This window comes from Myxocyprinus asiaticus, chromosome 33 (genome assembly GCF_019703515.2).
Source record: "Myxocyprinus asiaticus isolate MX2 ecotype Aquarium Trade chromosome 33, UBuf_Myxa_2, whole genome shotgun sequence".
Taxonomy (NCBI): domain Eukaryota; kingdom Metazoa; phylum Chordata; class Actinopteri; order Cypriniformes; family Catostomidae; genus Myxocyprinus; species Myxocyprinus asiaticus.
In genome coordinates this window covers 22,308,454-22,331,966 of record NC_059376.1, presented here as the reverse complement: position 1 = coordinate 22,331,966, position 23,513 = coordinate 22,308,454, and the positions used below count along the sequence as shown (strand labels likewise).

Genomic DNA, 23,513 nt, shown 5'->3' with positions numbered 1-23,513 from the left:
CGCTTTCTCATATCATGAGAAATAGAATTGGCCTTGATCTTGATCTTTTGAGATAAGAGTTCATTGTACTATGTAAACAGATTGTACTTGCATCCAGAAACATAATTTCAGAAATCAAAACTTCCTCTCCAGTCCAAAAAGATGATATTTTGAAGCTATGTATTGTGTTGAGCTCATTCTGTTGGCACTAAAAGTAGGACATTCCTAAACACCAAAATGGAAAAAGAAAATTCTAAATAACCGAACAACTAATGATAAGAATAAAATATGGGATAAAAATATGACCCTTTTAAGTCTTTCCCCTACCTTTCTTTTCAGTCCTGCCCAATATTGTACCTCCCTCACATCCCTCTCGTTCTTCTTGAGCACATACTGTATCTTTCCCTTCTGTCTTCATAGAGCTGGAGGCTCTCCTATGTTTGCTGTAATGTCTGTTTTTTTCCTACAGCCCTGCAAAGACATTTACGAGCTGAGCGCAGAGAGGGTCTGGGGTTATTTTGTCGCAGGTCAAAGAGTGGAAATGAGGAGTGATACACACAGCTACTTTGAGGATCTAAATCAGTTACATTGTAATTCCTTTATATTTTATGTCCTTTTAGTATGCACAGATGAGTGTCTGTGAGTTCAAACAGATACCGTCATTTATTGTTTCTTGGAGTGGTATTGAGACTATTATTGCATTGAAATTAAAATCATTCAAGCTGAATCATGGATGTTTTAGAAAGTGGTATGTCTGCAATTGCTATGGGAGGGAATGAACAAAAGGCTGCAGTAGCTAATTCCTATTAGAGGCCTGGAAAACCACCACAACCCTCCGCTCTGAAATCACTCTGGATCTGAAGTTGCATGCCATTAAAATAATGCATAGACAAGTTTAGTGCAATACCCCCCAACACACAAAGATATACAAAATCACATACACACTCTCTCTCCGCAGACCACATTGGGCCCCCGTCCCTCTCACTGTCTCCCATTGAAACGCAACTACTGTTTTTTCATCAAACAAAACCCTCTGGCCTCCGAAGATACGAAAAAAGCAGGCTGTATTTTTATAGCCTTGCAGGAATAAATGTTTCCCTGACTTTCCTCTGTCAGGTCTGCTAATGTTTTGAAACCAAACAGAACAGACGTGTTGTGCGGAGAGGTATGTGGTCCCTCGTTTCGCTGGGGAGAAGTGGCTTTCAAACACAGGGTTGAAAAGCTCTTAGTTCAGGGACACTTCACACAACTTCTCTCTGTTTAAATTGAAGAGTTCAAAGTTGAAGAACATAAAATGCTTTTGTTCAAGTAGTCTGAAGGAATTGTACTCATCTATGGAAAAGTATTCTGGTGTAAATCACTCCTCGATACAAAAGTTTAGTTTGGAGTCAGCTCTCTTCTAAAAGTTCAACCAAGACCATATTAATTTTTCATACTTTGTTGATTCGTAGCTATTAGAGCAGAGCGATATAGCAAAAAATATATACAGTATATTTAGATAGTTTTCAGCCTTTTGATGATATTCAAAATATCTCACTATTTATGTATTTGCTCAGAAATGGCCAAGAATAATTATGGTGCTGACACACTGTTTACACCAGGCGTGTCCGTTGACGCGACGCAGCGGCTTGAGGCTGTCTACACCGGGCACATCGACACTAACTTTCTGAGTTATTTGTGTTGTTGGCAGTAGTAGCACCAGCGCATGCAGTGCAAAATGGAACGGGACATCTGTTTACTGTCTGCGCAACACGCTGCAATGGACACTTCCATGGTAGACAGCATCATTGACTATAATGGGTTCTGTTGCTTTTGACTTGACTCTCACATCCATTGTAGACAGGGTGTGAGTGTTAACAGTTGTGCTTGAGATAACAGTTTTATATATTCAGATGTTATTTGTTGGATGTGCATTATCTGTAAATCCTGAAATGTAGTTTTATAAATGTTGTGGTCTTGTGGAGTTTGCTCATTCTCTTCCGATTGATTTTCAAATATGGCTGAAGTTTAGGGGCTGCACGATGTTATCCAAACAGAACAGTGGCCATTTACGTTGACGTTTAAAGGAGGAGCTGAGGCCAGAACCGAGCGTTCAGACAGAGGGCCTGAGACAGGGTGGAAAATGAACATATATCACTAAATTATGAACGTTTTAATGCAGAAAAACTTTACTAACATTACCAGTGGACCTCAGGGAAGATAATAAAAAACGAGCATTTCATGACCCCTTTAAATGTAAATCTAAAGCACTTTTTTATTTTATTTTATTTATTATAAATATATAATTAATAATCAAGAAATGTTTTCCACACAGTTTTTTACTAAATGAATACTAAATGATATATAATCCTTTTCATTTCACACATAAATATAAAAATACATTGTGGTAAACAACAACAATTACCTACATATAGTTTTACCAAAGCTTTTCAATATATGAAAAATGCCACGTGGAGACTTCTGTGAGCATTATTGGGTGAATCGTTCAATCAGAATTTTAGATCCGTTCATTGAAATCGGACAGTTTGAAGTGATTTACTTGAACAAACCATTGAGCACATACATACATGCACAGCAATATGCAAAAAAATAAGAAATCATCTTTAAAAAAAAATTATACATAAGAAACCACCATTTACATGAGATTTGAAATCATCTGATTATTCTCTGCTTTTGATGTCGAAATGATAATGCTAATTTGCACAACACTTACTCACATAGAATAAGCCGGTAAGAATACGGTAAAGGTGTTTACATGCAAAATCGGGTTGATGGGCAAAAATCATTGCGCACGGATCGGTTTTTGCTTAAACGGTTTATGACGTTACCCCGATAAAGGAAAGCCATTAAAGGCGTTTACATGACCTTGAAGTTTTTTATGCTTGCTAAGCATAAATGGTGTAGGATTATGTCCACATTCTTCCAGATAAATTGTAAAACATATCTTTCTCTACGTTTCGAGTGAGATGGCGTTTTTGTCCAGCAAAAACAGAGCTTTTAGAAAACGCTCTCCCAAATGGATACATTTGAAAACTTCTTGGTTTCTGATGTAACCTCTGTTCCCTGATGGAGGGAACGAGACATTGTGTCAATGTAGTGACACTAGGGGTTCGATCTTGAGAGCCCCAATCACCTTTGCTTAAAATAGAAAAGGCCAATGAAAATTGGCGAGTGGAATTTGCATGCACTCTCCGCCCCGGACATACAGGTATAAAAGGACATGGCGTGTGTCACTCATTCAGATTTATGCTGAGGAGCCGATAGAGAGTCCCAGCCATGTCAGCGGCCAGTTCAGCGCCGCAGCAGGAAGGACACAACGTCTCGTTCCCTCCATCAGGGAACAGAGGTTACATCGGTAACCAAGACGTTCCCTGTCTGTCACTCACTCGACATTGTGTTGATGTAGTGACACTAGGGGTTCCTACAGGAAACGCCGCAGGCGCTGAACCGTGTCACGAGGCACAAAAGAGTGGACATGGGCAGTACAGTGGCCGAGACAGAGAAAGCTCTGACGAGGGGAAACACAGGTTTCCCCTAAGGGGGAAACCGAACAGTGGAAACTCATCATACGGGATTACCAAAGGGGAATCACCATGCATGGAGCACTGAGCCCAAGCACACGGGCTCACCCGAAAAGGGGAATACCACGAGTACTGGGCCTGGTGGCGTTACTCCTCTGCCAAGTTAGTCACCGGACAGTGCTGAAGAATTAAAGAGGCATCCGGAGTTCACCGGTACGGGGAACTGTTGTGGACAAAAAGTGCACATTATCACCTTTGAAAAAGGAGAAATGCGCAATGCAAGCGGTACACCCAACCGGCCGCCTGGTCTTCCTGCTGTTACCACGTAACACTCGGGTCAAAACCGGGCCTACGCGTAGGTTATAAAACCTCGCAAAGGTATTGGGCGTAGCCCAACCCGCAGCTCTGCATATGTCTGCTAGAGAGGCCCCCCTTGCCAGTGCCCAGGAGGACGCAACACCTCTATTGGAGTGCGCCCGGACCCCCAAGGGGCACGGCATGTCCTGAGACTTGTATGCAAGAGAAATGGCATCCACAATCCAAGCTCGAACTGGATCGCGTAGCCAAGGTGAATCGTCCTGATGAGCCTCCGTGAGGGGCTGGAGAGCTCTAACCAGGGGGACGACTGGACATACCGTGCCCGGGCAGGGTGGTTCGCGGCAAGGCAGAGCAGGCGCCCCACCTGGAAGACAGCCCAGGGGGGACATGCTGCTCCGCAAGCCCGCAACGGTGGCCGGTGACTGGGGTGGGCGAGTGGCCCAGAGACCAGCACACTTACCTGTTCGCCGGCTGTCTCTCAACGGAGAACGAGGGAACGGGAAGTACTTGCGTTCGCCTGATTGACTGGAAAGACTTCCAGCGCCTGGCCGTTGCGAGTGCGCTGGCCCAGGCAATGAGGAAACTGCTCTTTTATTGACCATATGGGTGCCGAGGCCCAGAGGGCACTCAGCAATGTCATACTCACCACACGCTGGCCATAGGGTGATGCTGGGGCTGGAGAGATGTCTCGGGCCAGACCGGTCAGGAGCAGTCGCCTCATCCCTCGGCGGGCAATGTCAGGACCGCCTCGAAGCCCGTCTGGGGTTCTTGGGGGCCGAATGATGGCAGGTGGAGCCGACTTCCCGCAGGAGGATCTTTTTCTCTGAGGCTGGCCTGCGGGCTCTGATGGTACAGGAGCTGGGGCCGGGACCGCAGGGGAACGGCTCTGGCGAGAAGCAGACAGGGTGCGGGACCTCGGTGGCCTGAAGGCGGCCGGGTTGCGCCGTGGTTTAATTGCTTCGGTCTGCTTTCTCACCGTTGAGAACTGATGGGTGAAATCCTCGAAGGTGTCACCAAAAAGCCCCCCTTGGGAGATGGGCGCATCAACAAAGCGGACTTTCTCTGCTTCACGCATCTCCGCAAGGTTGAGCCACAGGTGCCGCTCTTGGACCACAAGTGTGGACATCGTCCGCCCCAGGATGTGCGCCATGACCTTCAACGCACGTAAAGCGAGGTCGGTCGCAGTGCGCAGTTCCTGCATCAGCCCTGGGTCGGTCCTACCCTCGTGCAGGTCTTTTAGTGCCTTGGCCTGGTGGACCTGCAGGATGGCCATGGCGTGCAGGGTGGAAGCGGCCTGACCCGCGGCCTTGTAAGCCTTCGTCATTAGAGGAAGAGAACTTACAGGCCTTGGAAGGGAGCCTTGGTCGGTCCCACCAGATGGCTGCGCCCTGTGGGCATAAATGCACCGCTACAGCACGCTCTACCTGGGGATGCTCAACATATCCCTTAGCCGCTCTGCCATCGAGGGTAGTCAGAGTGGACGAGCCCACGAAGCGTGTACGGGCAGTAAAAGGTGCCTTCCACGACTTCGTTAGCTCCTCGTGCACTTCCGGGAAGAAAGGCACCGGGGCGGGGCACGGCCTTGAGTCGCGCTCCGAGACCAGAAACCAATCATCCAGCCAGGAACGCTCAGGGCAGGGTGGAGGGTTCCACTTCAGCCCAATGTTCGCAGCCGCCCGGGCAAGCACGGCTGCCATCTCAGCGTCCATCTCATCCTGTGCTCTACCACCTTCTGATAGCAGAAGCCCACACTCTGATGCCACGACCAAAAGCTCATCCTCGTCGCGAGCCACGAATGACACATTAAACCTGCCCTGAGGCAGACCGCCTGCATCGCTCGACAACTCGTCCGGACAGAACAAGCATGCTGGCTGAGCGTCAGCCCAGGACGGGCTGGGTTGGGGAGCAGCCGCAATGGCTCCTTGCTTCATGAAGAAGAAATTGAGCCGCCACCGCAACGTTCTCATGGGCATGTTCTTGCAATGAGAACATAACCCTTCCACGAAAGTGCTGGTGCCCCAGACACTCGAGGCAGATTTCATGGGTATCCGGAGGGGAGAGATAACGGCCACATCCAGTAGCGCAAACGCGGAAGGACATCTTTAAAAAGATGCCAAGTGTTTGAGCGAGCTCTTTTAGAAGGAAATATACTCTATCTAATATACTTTTTTAGCACCTGCAGGCTCAGGCTGCCGAAGCGCCCAGGGGAAACACAGCATTCAACAGTGTGAGGGTGCGGCGTAAGAATCCAGCAGCGTAGCAAAAAGTGAGAGGACGAACACACATGCATTCGGCTCCGAAGAAAAAATCTGAATGAGTGATGCACGCCATCTCCTTTTATACCCGTATGTCCGGGGCGGAAAGTGGCATGCAAATTCCACTCGCCAATTTTCATTGGCCTTTTCTATTTTAAGCAAAGGTGATTGGGGCTCTCAAGATCAAACCCCTAGTGTCACTACATCGACACAACATCGAGTGAGTGACAGACAGGGAACACTGTATTTATGTTGTAGTGTGCTCTGGGAAATTGAGATATTCAAATAAAATGACATATTTGCAGTCATGTGACCCATTCAGCTCAAAACACTCAATATGGCGGCCCATGTTGTAGCGCTGTTTTTGTGCCTGCTATCCACGTTAATAGTGTTGTTAAAGATAAATGTTACTTTGTACATTGCATTTCTTCAAAGGCGATGGGAAGTTTACTCAGAATAGCTGTGGCAGTGGAACACAAGGACAAGTCTTAAACAATTTTTTTTTCTTGCGCAGTAAGGGGATTTAAGCATTTAAAATTACAGTATGGATGGAGAGCGTTTCAAAACAAATGTATCCATATAAATGTGGATGTAGTCTAAGATGTGCATGTAAACATGCTCTGTGAATCAGAGTTTTGTATTAATCAGAGACATTATTTAAAAAATGTGCTCATACTCACAAATTCATCAAGAAATTTAATGAGACAAGGATACTTAATAGCCAAATAAAAAGCATGTTAAAATTATCGCTACATTCACAATGTTGCTTAATTTTATATCACAAGCAAAATCACTGCTAATTAATTGTGAATATTCGATATAGCGCTCAGCCCTCGTAGCCACTGATTTCTTTGTATTCACCCTTTGTGTATTAGAGCAAAGAGCCAAACACATAGACAAAAGTGCAATTCAAGGAGACTTAGTTGGGAGGCTTGATGAAATACAGACAAAGAAAAACATTTTTTTTTAAACCTAAGCCTAAATAATACCAGGCTAGCTTCTCTCTCCATCCTCTCCCCAAACAAATGGCTTGGGTAAACACAGTGGGAGCTCTCCCCTTGAACCAGTCACCCCAGACCTATGAAACCTCCCCAAGGACATAAAGCAAGCGTGCCGAGAGGGACACCCAGGGCTGTGGTTCTCCAGAGAGAAGCTCACATTGTGCGACTATTACAAGAAATTATTTGAGTCTGAGGAGCTGCTTGTAAACCTGGGGAGGCCAAGCCCAGCACCGTGGAGCAGCATCATTTGTAAATGTGTCTGTGAGTTTAGTCTGATGCGCAGCTGTGCTGCATACCAGCTGTCGGATGATCGCTAAAATACCACTCTCTCTCTTTCCCACATACTGTGGCCCCAAAAACTGTTTGGAGACATTTCGATTCTAAAGTCACACTTAAAAATGTCTGAATGCCATTGCATTAGATACAAAATATCAACGCAATTGGTGTCTGCAGACAAATGATGCTAAACCTTTTCTCAGAGCTAACTTCACTTTTGAGCCATTTTTGCAATGACATTTAACCAACTGGTGTTAGAGTGATTTTAGTGGATGTATGAAGTTCCCCCCAAGTTCACACAGGTGTCTTAGAGTAACCACAGGTGTAGTTCATCACATTAACTATGGATGGACATGTTCAACTAACATTTGACAAACAGAAGGTGTCTACATACTTTTTGTCTTAATTTTGCAATACATTGTATTAACATTTTAAACCTAACAAACTTATTTTTGTGAAAAGTATTGCTTGAAAAACTACATTTTTCTTTTATATAAATGCCATCTGGTTTAATATTTGTAATAAAATGCACAGACATTCAGGTATTTTTAACTGAGGCTAAAGTATCCAGAAATGTTTTTGGGAAGGCCACTGTATTTATCTTTATGCAAACACTGTGTAAACGAAATTTGCTTTCTTAGTGAACCTTCCTGAAGTCTTAGGTTTGGTGCGGTTCACTTCTCAGGGATTTGAGGGCTTGAAACTGAAACTTTGTCAAGTAGGTTTTGCCCATCCAGTGCCTTTGATATAAAAGTAATATTGGCCAAATGAAACACAAATCCATTATTGAAGCAAATAATGACAAGAATACAGTTAAAAGAAAGAAAAAAGTGCACGTGTCCTCTAGTCTCCACATTTCTTTGAGGTACAAAATGGCAGATGCAATTTGAGCCGCAGCAATTTACACAGATGCATTACTTTAGTAGCGAAGGAAGGAAAGCTGGCCATAATGAAGAGAGATAGAGTGAGGGAGTGAAGGAGGACAGAGGGGAGGGATTTGTAGAGGAGATTGGGGGGTCTTACCTGATACTCTAGAGATTAAATTAGAGCAGGGGATTGTGAAAGGCAGGAAAATTTCACAGGGGCTTAGCATAGAAAGAGTGATCGAGAGAGGACGAGGAAAAAGAGAGAGAAAGTGAATGAGCTTGAGGCCAGGCAAGAGGGGCTTGTAGTCTTTCCTCTCCTCTCTTCCTCCTAGACTAAAGTGTTTAAATTCTATACCGTTTACTTCATTTGTTTGCTTCTGCTTGCTTTTTTTAAAGAGCGAAAGAGAGGCCCCTGTCCCTTTGTGCTTCATCTTTCTTCTCTCGCAAAGCTTCTACTTCACATTCCTTCACATTTTGCTTTTCCCTGTGTTTGCTTGTACTCCACTCACCCCTAAAAATTTTTTTTTTTTAAAACTTGCTCTCTTACCTACCCCTATTTTCCGTGCCTTTGAATTAACCAACTAATTATGTCCTCTGCTTCTCTGTGCTGCTTTCTAAAAGACCTCTTTGGAAGCTTTCTCTAGCACAAGGTAAATTTAGTTTCAATCCAAATTAGACAAAAGTCTTTTTGTGTGCAAATTATTGTTAAAAGTGCCCGAATGCCTATCGGCCCTTCTTTCATAGTAGTAAAGTTCATTTAAAGTTCTGCTTTATTCTAATGTCAATCTCCAAAATGTTTTTTTGCTGTGTGTATTTGCAGGTATTTCTTCGCTGTTTTGGCTATTCTAACGGTGTTAGGGGTCCTGAATGGACTGGTGCTGCTCCCAGTCTTATTGTCCTACTTTGGCCCTTATCCTGAGGTAAGAGGATTGGTCCTGTTGTGTTATCCTCCATAGCGCCACCGTATACCATAGAGAGAGCTATGCAGAGTTAGAGCATATAAAAACACAGCTTAGCTTTGTTTGAAAGTATGTAGTTCAAAATCAGCCAAAATTTCCTGTTTTAAATACCTGGGAAATACTGGCTTATATGATATCTGTGATATACTTGAGACCACCACTGTACTCTGTCATGATCTTAAAATTTGAAGACCCCATGAATTAAAAATTGTAGCTGGGGTCTAACTTGCCCCTGACTGTGCTATCTTGGAGATAAAACAGTGATACCCAATGTAGCACAGAATGCATTGATCCTTCTTAAGATCAGCTGCAATGCTGCAGCTAGGATGATTTTTCACATTTGGAAATGCCCTAAAACTCCAGATTTGAAAGACTGGATTGATTGAAATGGCATCATATGAGATCATGTTGGGAAGACTTAATAGTGAGGGGGAAATGAAAAGAATATGGGATCATTTTTGGCAACTTGTTAAAACAGGTTGAATATACAGTGCATCCGGAAAGTATTCACAGCACTTCACTTTTTCCACATTTTGTTATGTTACAGCCTTATTCCAAAATGGATTAAATTCATTATTTTCCTCAAAATTCTCCAAACAATACCCCATAATGCCAATGTGAAAAAAGTTTGTTTGAAATCTTTGCAAATTTATTAAAAATAAAAAAACGAAAAAAAAAATCACATGTACATAAGTATTCACAGCCTTTGCTCAGTGCTTTGTTGAAGCACCTTTGGCACCAATTACAGCCTCAATTCTTTTTGAGTATGATGCTACAAGCTTGGCACACCTATTTTTGGGCAGTTTCTCCCATTCTTCTTTGCAGGACCTCTCAAGCTCCATCAGGTTGGATGGGGAGCGTCAGTGCACAGCCATTTTCAGATCTCTCCAAAGATGTTCAGTCGGGTTCAAGTCTGGGCTCTGGCTGGGCCACTCAAGGACATTCACAGAGTTGTCCCGTAGCCACTCCTTTGTTATCTTGGCTGTGTGCTTAGGGTCGTTGTCCTATTGGAAGATGAACTTTCGCCCCAGTCTGAGGTCCAGAGCGCTCTGGATCAGGTTTTCATCAAGGATGTCTCTGTACATTGCTGCATTCATCTTTCCCTTGATCCTGACTAGTCTCCCAGTTCCTGCCGCTGAAAAACATCCCCACAGCATGATGCTGCCACCACCATGCTTCACTGTAGGGATGGTATTGGCCAGGTGATGAGTGGTGCCTGGTTTCCTCCAGGCATGACGCTTGCCATTCAGGCCAAAGAGTTCAATCTTTGTTTCTCATGGTCTGAGAGTCCTTCAGGTGCCTTTTGGCAAACTCCAGGCGGGCTGTCATGTGCCTTTTACTGAGGAGTGGCTTCCGTCTAGCCACTCTACCATACGGGCCTGATTGGTGGAGTGCTGCAGAGATGGTTGTTCTTCTGGAAGGTTCTCCTCTCTCCACAGAGAAATGCTGGAGCTCTGTCAGAGTGACCATCCGGTTCTTGGTCACCACCCTGACTAAGGCCCTTCTCCCCCGATCGCTCAGTTTGGCCGGGCGGCCAGCTCTAGGAAGAGTCCTGGTGGTTCCAAACTTCTTCCATTTATGGATGATGAAGGCCACTGTGCTCATTGGGACCTTCAATGCTGCAGACATTTTTCTGTACCCTTCCCCAGATCTGTGCCTCGATACAATCCTGTCTCGGAGGTCTACAGACAATAGACCTCCGGACTTCATGGCTTGGTTTGTGCTCTGACATGCACTGTTAACTGTGGGACCTTATATAGACAGGTGTGTGCCTTTCCAAATCATGTCCAATCAACTGAATTTACCACAGGTGGACTCCAATCAAGTTGTAGAAACATCTCAAAGATGATCAGTGGAAACAGGATGCACCTGAGCTCAATTTTGAGTGTCATGGCAAAGGCTGTGAATACTTATGTACATGTGATTTGTTTAGTTTTTTATTTTTAATAAATTTGCAAAGATTTCAAACAAACTTCTTTCACATTGTCATTATGGGGTATTGTTTGTAGAATTTTGAGGAAAATAATGAATTTAATCCATTTTGGAATAAGGCTGTAACATAACAAAATGTGGAAAAAGTGAAGCGCTGCGAATATTTTCCAGATGCACTGTATACTGTATGACTGTATACTAAATGCACAGTTTCAATGTGCTTTTGTTTTTGTTGCATTCTTTTATTGTAATAAATGGCTGACTAAGTGAAGGTACATGTGTATTTTTGTTGGGATGTACATGTAAATGTAAATATTTAACAGTAAAAAAATGTAATTACAAAAAAATATTAAATTGTAGCTTTAAGGCTACTTGTGTTAGCTTTAAAGTCTTCCATTTGCTATTGTTCTCTTCAACATTTACTTTTAACAGATTTCAAATGTAGTCATTCTCCTTTGGGAAAATGAGCTAAAAATATTGATAACTAATTTTGCACTACACAGAATTTTTCCAATCAAATGTTATTTAGAATGAGAATGTCACTCCCCCTAATACCACCTGCAACTGACAAGCAAGTAGCAAATGATGCTTCATCGCTGAAACATAACTACTTTTTAAAACGGAGTTGAGCCCATTTTAAATACCTTTAATAGTCAACACAGGAAAGAGATTATACAGTTTCATGGGGTCTTCAGAATTCAAGACAAGACTCCACCAATTACTGAGATAATTAAATTAAAACTGAAAGAACGACTTCTCAGATTTTGTACTGAGCTATTGGCTTCATGTCCTATAAACTCTGCCTGTCAGGTGTCTCCAGTGGATGGGCGAAGCCGACTGCCCACACCATCTCCAGAACCTCCTCCGCAGGTGGTATGCTTCACCATGCGACCCAGCCACACCACCACTGGAGCAGGTTCAGACTCTTCAGACTCAGAATATGGTTCCAACACTACTGTGTCCGGCATTAGCCAGGAACTCCAGCAGTATGACCTCCAGCCCAACAGGGGGCGATCAGCCAGACTGGAGGAGGTGCGGATTGCCACAGGGGGACGACAAGGCAATCGTCAAGTGGAACTGCCAATGTTTCCTTCTTACTCGGTCAGTAGAGCACAGTGTTTCCCGTACTGATTTTCTGAACCTACAGTGCCACGGCAAAAGGGTTGTGAGCTTGCAGTCTAAATTGAACGTGATGATATAAAAAGACTATGTTCCACATAATAAGAGATGTAAAGAATGTGCGCTTCTCACTGGAGGCAATTTATTCGGATAAGCAACTATGATAAATAAATGCATTATAGTAGTATAATAAGTGTGACAGGGTGAATGCTGAGAAATTGTACATCATCAATATCGGTGTTCTTACTTTTATGCAGTTAGCATTGTATTTAGAATACAGTATATTGTCTCAATTAACCAATCTAGATACACCATTTTCCACAGGATGACTCTAGACAACACCAACCACCACAGCATTACAGATCCAACCATCTAGCCAATTCTCAGGATGCTGGACCACAGTCATCAAAGCGATACAGTAGCAGGGACCCTAAGAGGGACTTTGGGAGCAGACACCTGTCTCCTCCTCACAGGCCGCGCATGGATGCTTTTGAAACCGCTACTGAGCCAGGTGACCGATCAGGCCCCAATCAACGGGAACGTCTGGGGGCCCATCGGCCCCGTTCCCACAACCCTTACTCTCACCCTTCCCACCCATCTATAGGCCCCGCCTACTGTCAGCCCATCACAACGGTGACGGCCTCTGCCTCAGTGACAGTCGCTGTTCATTCAGGGATGCCCAGCCAGAGCCCCGCCTTCTCGTCCTACCCCTCCAATGACAGTTACCACACTTCAGAAGAAGTCTACACTGACCCTCACTTCTCCGACCCTCACGTGCCCTTTGACGAGAGCAACGAAAACTCAAAAACGGAGGGCATGGAGCTGCAGGATCTAGAATATGAAACTCCCACTATCTGCCACACAAGACCCTCCAGCTGAGGTGAGTTCTTATAAGAATATGGCTGAATTCAAATAAAGTAAACAACACAGTGGAGCATAACATTTCTAATAACAACATTTTTCTATCAGATAAATTTTTTGGGACTCATTCATTTGTATGAAACAAGATTCATCTTGCTGTTTTATGTAGTCTTATGAATTGGTATTAACCTATGTTTTTATCATTAATTAAAAACTAAACGAAAATATTTTTGTGAACCGAAATCAAAATAAAATCTTAATTGTAAAATATAATGGAAAAAAACTGAAACTAGTCTAAAATACATTCTAGCTAACCTAAAAATGACAAAAATTAAATAAAAATGACAAAGCCTTTATTAAAGCTGCACTATGTAACTTTGTGCTCTCTAGTGACATCTGTGGTTGAAATTTAAAATTGCAAGCAATTTGCGGAAGAATACATTACGTCCGTCGTGTTTTGACACTACTGCTCTGGCGGATGAATCTCATAATTTGAGCTTATCTAGACATCGCCTGTGTGATCATGAATGGAAGATATCCAGAGCCGGAGTTATAACGTGCTATTTCCATGTTGATATAATTATATTATACGATTAAACATTAAAAAATTAGATATTACTTGCTTTGATGAAGATAAACAACTCTCTTATTTACATATTTTGAATGAATGAATTGTACACTTTTCTGACAATACACTCAAAGCGCTTCAAGAACATGGAACTCTCCATAATCACCACCAGTTACAAGTCTTTTTTAATATGATTATTCAGTTGACGCTGACTACCACCCCTGGAGTCGCAAGTTCGAATCCAGTGTGTGCTGTGTGACTCCAGTCAGGTCTCCTAAGCAACCAAATTGGCCCGGTTGCTAGGGAGGGTAGAGTCACATGGGGTAACCTCCTCATGGTCGCAGTTAGTGGTTCTCGCTCTCAATGGGGCGCGTGGTAAGTTGTGCGTGGATCGCGGAGAGTAGCATGTGCCTCCACATGCTGGGAATCTCCGCGGTGTCATGCACAACGAGCCACGTGGTAAGATGCGTGTATGTATATATATATATATATATATATACACGTATATATGATTATTCAAGTGTTTTATCGACTATTAATGTTTGTATTGTATTGTATTATCAATTTAAGAGGTGAAATTCGTGATACTGCAGATTCGAGTTCAATGTCAGACTTCATTATTTTTACATTATTAATCTTGTCAATGAAATCAATGATGAAAATGTTTGTTGATGAAAGGTTTTTTGATTTCATCAATAATAATGAAGACAAGATGAAAAAGGCACACTATGAAGATTATTCAATTTTTTTATTAAAGAATACTGTTGACGAATATATGATGATCAAAATTAAACTGCAGGATATTAACAGTGCAAGATATAAACTAAAGAAGAAACATCTTAATAATCTGTAAATAGAAGAAGATATTAGATATGGATTAATTGAATCCATTAATCCAATGTGTTGGGCATTTCTCTGCTTGAGCTGCATGAGTAATATAATATCCTTTCACGGAAAATTAATAAGTCTCTAAAGCTTGAAGAATTCAGAGTACAGTAGGCTAACTTCTAAAAAGTAGCTAATACTTCAGTCTATTCATTATTATTTCAGGAGCTTATTATTTTTGTCAATTTTGCACATCATCATCAAGTAAAATATATTATTTTTGTAAAACGGACTAAAATTAATGAATATAACATGCTGAAATATTGACTATTTTCAAAGGACATTTTTGTCAAAAGACTAAAACTGACTAAAACGAAAAAATTAAAAAGTGAACACGGCAGTTGATAAAGCAAGTGAAACTGTAGGCCTGATAACACTGTAAACTTAAAACATAAAACGAACAATAATGGGGATAAAATATACTTTATTAAACATGAAAATAATATGTACAAGAAGTAAATTTCAGAAGTAATACATATTAGTATACATGCACAGTAACTTCCCCTGACAACGGATCGCAATCGGTAAACACACGAGTAATGTTCGATTCATAAAATCATTACTCCTACCACACAACATACTGTATCCAATTCTAAGCATTATAGCAGGTAAACAACTTCACCAAACAGATAACTGATAAACATCCATCCAGACTGCAGCAATGCCATCCTGAACTCTGTGACAGTGACTGACTGAACTGAACAGCGGCTTCAGCCGGTACTTCTTTCCTGTGTTTACGGACATGACATCATGACGCAGAGGAACAACATATGCCAGCGATTTCGTGACAAATCCGACTCGACAGCTCAAAATACAAATTATTTTTATAGGCTTACCGAAATTAATCGGGGTAAGGTAAGGACATTGTTTTGCTTTTTTCTGCTGAACTCAATCGAAGATTTTTAGAAGAATGTCTCATCTTTTTTGGTCCATACAATGCAAGTGAATGGGTGCCAAATTTGTGATGCTCCAAAAAGCACATAAAGGCATCATAAAAGTAATCCATATGACTCCAGTGTTTTAATCTATTTCTTCAGAAGTGATATGATAGGTGTGGGTGAGAAACAGATCAATTTTTAAGTCCTATTTTACTAGAAATTATTCTCCCCGCCCAGTTGGAGGCGGTATGCATGAAGAATGTGAATCACCAAAAACACAGGAAGAATGTGAAAATGATCTTTTTCTCACCCACACTTATCATATCGCTTCTAAGACATTGATTTTGGATTACTTTTATGCTGACTTATGTGATTTTTGGAGCTTCAGATTTTTGGCACCCATTCACTCCCATTGTATGGACCTACAGACCTGAAATATTCTTCTAAAAATCTTCATTTGAGTTCAGCAGATGAAAGAAAGTCATACACATCTGGGGTGGCATAAGGGAGAGTACATGATGAGAGAATTTACATTTTTGAGTGAACTATTCCTTTAATTAATGTTAATAACCCTGGTATTTTAAAAAATTCGCCACTCTCTCTTCACAGATGTTGAATGTTGAAGCTCAAACAGCCAAAGATGGGACATCAGTCTGCTAGCGGGGCAGAAGCATGGTGCTGCATGGCAGGAACACTTTGACCAGAGATGCCATTTCGGTGCTTGACTCGGTTACTGTATAACCGTGGTGTATTATTGTTAGATATTTCTATAAGTATTTATGTGTACACAAATGTAAATAACGAACAAGAGTAGTTATAATTTGACCGGGGTCATCAGACCAGATGGCGTGCTTGTGTGTTAATTTGTTTCAAGTGCCCACCCATCATCTGTGTATCTGTGCCATACAGGAAACATAATTTTTCACAAACATTTCAGCATACGGTTGTTGCTGCTTATAATATTGTTGTAATGTTTGTATAATGCTATGCAATTATTTTCTATTATTTTATAGAACTGTGTGTGAGAGTGGGAAAACAGTTTTATTTTGTTGTGTGAGTGTGCACATGTTGATATAACAAACATTTTGATTCATTTAATTAAGCCAAGCTCCTTGACTCAAACACTTATTAACTAACACATAAGAACAAACTCTAAGTAAGCTCACATAATATCTTGAAATTTAATTTTCAAAAAAATTAAATAATAAAGTTAATTGGATTTAAAACTTTTCAGTGCATTTCTACTACACTTAAGTAAAAAAAAAAAAAAAAACATGGCAAAACCTTAAAATAATAAAACTGCACAGATATTTCTATTTCAGTTGTAAATTCAGTTTCAGAGGACACGTTCAGGGAAATTGTTTGGTCAGACATATGCTAGATACTTAACTAAAATATATAATTATTTGTTTGTAGACAAACAGCAGTGTGTGTGCGAATGCCTGTTTTGTGTATACTGAAGCATTAGAATTTATGTTTTTAATGTTAATTTGCTTATCACAAACCTGTGGTAGTTGAAAGAAAGCAATTACTGTTTAACAATGAAACACGCTATGCGTGAGAATTTAGCTGTGCAGCAAATGAAGAAGGAAATGCGTGTGATTGATGTGGGCGACTGTGCCTCTGTTTTTCTGTACTGGAACTCCTCTCTGGTCCCCTCATGCTCTTGGTTTGAGTTATTTTACTGTAAAACGACCAGTGGCAACCCTTAATTTGCTTATGACTACAACTTTCATTACTGACTTATAAGTATTATAAATGCTATTGTTTTTCACAACTAATGTTTCATAGATATTCTACTGTGGGAAACGGGTTTCCATTGTAGCATTGTTTTTACAGTGGTGTTTATGGTATGGCATTATTTTCTGTTGTTTCTCAGAACTTGGTTTAAGCTAAAACAAACATTACTGTTACAACAGTACTCTGGTTTTTTTTTTTAGCCTGACGGCTAAACAGTACTCAGTTTTTTTTATTATTATTATTGTGTTAATCAGACATCCTTTTCGTCTTTCTCTTTCTGATGTAATAAGCTAAGCTAATGAGCATTTTTAAGGACGAGTCACAATGGCCAATTAAGTTTTTTTTTGTTTTTTTGTCATTGACCTCCTCAATGACAAACCACAACTACTGGCCCCAATTTAGCATGAGCAGTTCTCTCTGCTGACCTCACCTCATAAAAATCCATAACATGACGCCATGACACTAATTGGAAGTTCCCCCTCAACTGCCAAATGGTGCATGCGAGTGCTTTAAGGGTCAAGAGTCATGGAGTCCCCACTCCTCCATCACTCTGAGGCTTGTGTGTGTGCGTGTGTGTTTGTTGTTTTCCCCGACTGTACCCCTCCACCCCCTCATGTTAATTGATTTCCTGTCAAACATATGTTTGCGCTTGCGGCCTTTGTTCTTGACAAAGACTTCAAGGGCTGTTCTGTAGACTTGTGTGCATGTTGTATTGTTTGTTTGTTGTTTTTGTGTTCTCCTTAATGTCACATTGGCAAAAATGGGAGAAAATCATGGCTGGCAACTATTGTAATTTATATATATATATATATATATATATATATATATATATATATATATATATATATCTATTATTTTTTTACATTTGTTTTGCAATATTTATATTTTTGTATTATAAGATGTTGTTTTGTTCAATAATGGTCATAATGCCAGTTCTTAAAATGCAGGGATTTTTACATTTGTCGAAAAACACTATTACAGTTTCTTTATTTTACATTAATTGATTTTGATCTGTATAAAGTGCTTACTAATGTTAAATAGGAAAAAAGAGTATATAACATTTACATTACAGATTCATCATAGCTCTTAGAGGATTTTAAAAGGAAAATAATCAATGTTTTTTTTTTTTACAGACTGCCATTTTTCCTCGTTTGGCTTGGATGTATGTCTTTTTCTGTTACAAAGATAAATGTATGCCATATAATTTATTTATATGAAAATTTATTTTTGTAGTGTACATAGTAGTTGTCAAGGTATTTGACAAAAGTATATTTTTAAAGAGTTTATATGTAATGCTACCATTTTTGTGAGAACATATCTGAGAAGACATTAAGATGCACACTTTCATTGCTAACTTGTTCTCAGACAACTAAAGTTCCCCTGTTACAGTGTTATATAGGAGAGAGTGAGTGCATTCTGTCTTTGGGTTTTGTGAAAATCTTGCCATGAAAGTAGAAAAAATGTACTAGCTCTCTAAATAATAATGTTCAAACACTGATAGAATTCTAACAAATAAAAATATTATAACTTATTTGTCTCTTTGCTATACATTTAATAAATGATTCTGAAAATTGTAGCTACCCGTGACTATTTTTTCACCATAACCTTATGAACTTCATGAGTTTTGTCAACTGTTGCCACTAGTCACACATCATTTTATTCATTAAGTCATTAAAACTAAGAATTAGCATTTTCAACACCTTGCACGGAGCCATTTAACCGGTCATTATACATTTCCTCACATACTGTATAGGCCTACTTTTCTCACTCAGCCCTGAATCAACACACCTGATTAATTTAATGGTGTATTTGTTGGTTATAGTATTCAAAAGCAATTCTGTCAAGATGTTCAACAGAACTGGAATTGTACACGCTGACCTAGCATGCTTACATTTTAAAAATCTGTTTGAAGATAAATCAATTTTACCAAAACCTTACATCAAAGTCGCAAAGATCCAACAATATTATCTTGCACAGGATTTCAACTTGCTGACACCTGACCACAAATTCAGTCTCCCCCTGGTCAGGCAGCCACGACTCTGCTTTGCACGCAGCACTCTTGTATGATTCTGATTGACAGTTTTATAGCCTGCAAGGAAATTGGTTGTAGTTACAATACAGATGGTGTGCTCTAAGTAATGAAAAGGGGCATATGGCCTTAAAAACAGAGTGATGGAAACTGATTCAGGCTGCACCCTTCTAACTCAGCTGCATGGGTGGCAGCCATTTATTATTCATACACTGGAAATCATCAAGCTTCTTTCAATCTACTGTAACCTTTGATACACTGCACCGACTTGCTCTCTGAATAGACTGTGGTCGATGTAATTGTGTAGAGTCAATAAGAGCACAATCTATGACTCACAAGCCAGTCAGGACTGACATTCAAATCATTTCATGTGATCTATGCTCAGAAATACAATTTTGTCTGGACAGAGAATCTTGTAAGATTCAGATTTAAAGGAACCATTTATCAAAAAAGGAAAATTCTGTAAGAATTGACTTGACCTCATGTTGTTCCATACCTGTATGACTTTCTGTCTTATGTGAAACGTAAAAGGAGATATTTTAATGAATATCTTGGCCCATCATTTCAATTCAATGGCAATGGATAGTGCTAATTTAAAAGCTTAAAAAAGGACCCATACGTATCATAAAAGTTATCCACGCGCCATGTGTGTCATAATACAAGTCTTCTGAAGCCTATGATAGTTTTGTTTAGAAACAACCAGAAATGTAAGCAATTTTTCAGTGGAAACCATAATGTCCATAGAGCATCCCGTTGCGCGTGAAATAAGTTTTTTGCTTTTAAATTTAAATGTCTATTTCTGTTGAAAAGAAATTCAATGTAATATATAAACTCTTAAATAAACTACTTTCAAAGCTATTTATTAATACTAAGCTGCAAAAATGGCTTGTTCTGAAATATGTGACTTTGTAACATTAAAATGATGATGTTAACACATTACCACCTGCATTTACACATCAACGACACCTTTTTGGTATTCAGCAGCGTGGCTCACCTAGTCATGGCGGGCCATACCACCATTATTCCCCGTATTTAACAAATGATAAGAACAAATGTTTTGGTCCACCAACGGCTCCCGTCACAACAATCTGAGCTTGTGCACAGTATAATCTCACAGTATAATACAGGTTTTGCAAAGAGGCTGCGATTGAAGGATTAGACAGCGCAAACTATATTGGACATGACAGCAAACCCACAACCTGTAAGATAGTCTTGTTTCTCCTTTCACTTGTGAAAGAGGGCATTTGGAAGTCTTAATGTAATATTCCAGGTTCAATTCAAGTTAAGCTCAATCGACAGCATTTGAAAAAAAAAAAAAATCTGGGTTACAGTGAGGCATTTAAAATGGAAGTGAATAGGGTTGATCCATAAATGTTAAAATACTCACTGTTTCATTAGTATAGCTACAAGACATAAACAATATGCGTATTAACATGATTTATTTGTGATAAAAGTTTACTAACCTTTTTTGTGTAAAGTTATATTCAATTTTACAACTTCGTTGCCATGATGAAACCCTACCCTAAAACGACCATAAAAAAAAAAAATTTATATATATATATATATATATATATATATATATATATATATATATATATATATTTTTTTTTTTTTTACAAATCTCAATAATTCAAAGCTTAACTTCACAGCTCAAATAATACACAAGTTTTAACAGAAGATTAAATGTAGAGCTTTTATAAAAATTATAAGTTCCCTATCTGTCACTCACTCGACGTTGTGTCGATGTAGTGACACTAGGGGTCACTCTTGGGAGCCCGAGACACCTCTGGTCTTTGATAAAAGGCCAATGAAAATTGGCGAGCATTTGCATGCCACTCCCCCGGACATACGGGTATAAAAGGAGCTGGTATGCAACCACTCATTCAGATTTTCTCTTCGGAGCCGAACGGTCATGCTCACTGAGCTGAATTTCTACTGTTCATTCACCTCTGCTGGATCTGACGGCGCATTTCAGTGGCTTCTCCCTCCTCTGCACTGGTGCACTGCAGAGAACGCCCCTGGGCGCTTCGGCAGAAAAAAGAGAGTATATTTTCTGAAAGAGCTTTCTTCTCTAAAAGATTATATTTCTCTAAAAGAGCAGCACACACGGAACGTCTTTTTAAAGACGCGTCTTTTTAAAGATGTCTTTCCGATTGTGTGTTATTCCTGGTTGCGGTCGTTATCTCTCAACATTGCGGTCACAGCTTGCTTTTGTAAGAAAGCAAGCCACCCAAGCAGCTCCCCACCTCGGTCCTTCTACCTATGGGTATGAGGCCAGCACAGCTAGCACTGGGGGCGATTTGGGGACCCCAATGGGATCGCCTCTGCCGGGTATCCCCCCGCGGACCTCCCATTCCCCAGCACGCTCGTCTGCCCCCGTCAGGCTTCTGGATGAGTCCGCCGGCTCGTCTCACGGCGAGTCTGGCCTCTTGTTCAGAGCCCTGCTCTCAAGCGCAGCATCGGAGAGTGGGCTTATCCAGTCGGACGCAGAAGCCTCTGCTGGTCTCCCCCCCTCGGGGACAATTGCCCAGTCACAGGCTGATGCAGAAATGATGGACATGCTTTCCCGGGCAGCTGCGAGCGTCGGGTTAGAATGGAACCCTCCGCTCTCCCCTGAACCCTCGTGGCTCGATGATTGGTTCCTGGGCTCGCGGCGCCGTTCAAAGCAGCCACGCCCCGCTCCAGTGCCTTTCTTCCCGGAAGTGCACGAGGAGCTGACGAAATCGTGGGAGGCACCTTTTACTGCCCGGCCCCGATTCCGCAGTTCTCATGCCCTCACTACCCTCGATGGAGGGGCGGCCAGGGGCTATACGGCGATTCCCCCGGTGGATAAGGTGCTCGCGGTGCACCTATACCCGCAGAGCACCGCCACCTGGCGCGGACGCCCTAAGCTCCCATCCAAGCCCTGTAGGTTCACGTCGTCCCTGACGGCTAAAGCCTACAGCGCTGCTGGACAAGCCGCCTCTGCCCTGCACACCATGGCTCTCCTGCAGGTTCACCAAGCCAAGGAGTTGAAAGAACTGCATGAGGGTAGTTCCGCCCCAGATTTGATGTAGGAACTGCGCTCGGCGACCGACCTCGCTCTGCAAGCGACGAAGGTCACGGCATGGTCTCTCGGGCGGACGTTGGCCACATTAGTGGTCCAGAGGCACCACCTTTGGCTCAACCTGGTCGAGATGGGTGAGGCCAACAACACAAGGTTCCCTGCTGCCCCCATTTCCCAGGCTGGCCTATTCGGCGACACCGTTGAGGACTTTGCCCAGCAGTTCGCGGCGGTGAAGCAGCAGACGGAGGCTATCCGGCACATCCTGCCCCGGCACGGCTCAAGATCCCGCACCCCGTCTGCTCATCCCCCTGCGGTGACTGCACCAGCTCCACTATAGCCTGCCCATTCGGCCCGGCCCCAGCGTGGAGCCCACTGCAGGAAGCAGACATCACCTGTCTCACAGTCGGCCGCTAAGAACCCACTGAGGTCGTCAAAGCGCCCCTGAGACGGGCGACCCAGGGACGACGAAACCCACTCACCTGGAGCTGGAAAGAAGACCACTCCATCCCCCGGTGGAGGGCCGGGTGGAAAATCTTTTGTTGCCTTATTGTTTGATTTCGCCGCATGCCTAAGTGGTTGCGGTACCCAACAGTTCAGCAAAAGAGTGATTTCCTTCCTCCCTGGGTCACATACCCGGTGTGCACATTTGTCATCACAACTACCATCCACAGGATTTTCCTTGCAGGATCAGTGCTCCAGCGGTGGTCTTCCCGCCCCTGAGCGCCCAGCTGTGGCACACAGCCGCCCCCGATGTGGCAGTCTCCACGGGTTACGTGGACAGGCCTCTTCCTCCCCCGTCCCAGGCTGTTCTGGGGGTGGTCACAAGGAGCCAGGTAAGTGCTTCGATGTCCCTAGACTCAGCACGGCCATGACGTGGTGTGGCATTTCGAGCTCCGCCCCTCCGCGAGGCCCCACCTGCCGGTACGTCCGACGACATTGTCCCCTTGGTTCCCCTTGCACGGAACTTGGATGCGTGACTTGCACTTTCCAATCCATCGCATTGGCTGATCTGGACCGTCCGACTCGGTTACGCGATTCAGTTTGCCAGGCGCCCGCCCAGATTCAGCGGTATCCACTTCACCTTGGTCAAGGACGAAAACGCTGCTACCTTGCGCGCTGAGATCGCTACCCTCCTATGGAAAGGTGCGATAGAACCTGTCCCTCCGGCCGAGATGAAGAAGGGGTTTTACAGCCCCTACTTCATCGTACTGAAAAAAAGCGGTGGGTTGCGGCCAATCTTGGACCTGCGAGTACTGAACTGTTCAAGATGCTGATGCAAA

General features: G+C 42.3%; 1 protein-coding gene across 2 annotated transcripts in view; it reads left to right on the top strand.

Annotated features, from left to right (window-relative positions):
* Positions 1–18,689, top strand: part of LOC127424328 (protein patched homolog 1-like) — a 108,064-nt gene extending 89,375 nt beyond the window's left edge. The window contains exons 21-24 of one of the 2 annotated variants that reach the window (XM_051669400.1): positions 9,037–9,136; positions 11,918–12,208; positions 12,551–13,106; positions 16,028–18,689. In XM_051669400.1, the coding sequence (XP_051525360.1) occupies positions 9,037–9,136; positions 11,918–12,208; positions 12,551–13,105 (946 nt within the window). In that variant the 3' untranslated portion in view covers position 13,106; positions 16,028–18,689. Of the gene's footprint in view, positions 1–448; positions 661–9,036; positions 9,137–11,917; positions 12,209–12,550; positions 13,107–16,027 lie in introns of those variants that run through there. The other variant, XM_051669401.1, reaches the window with a different exon arrangement.
* Positions 18,690–23,513: the final 4,824 nt, after the last annotated feature.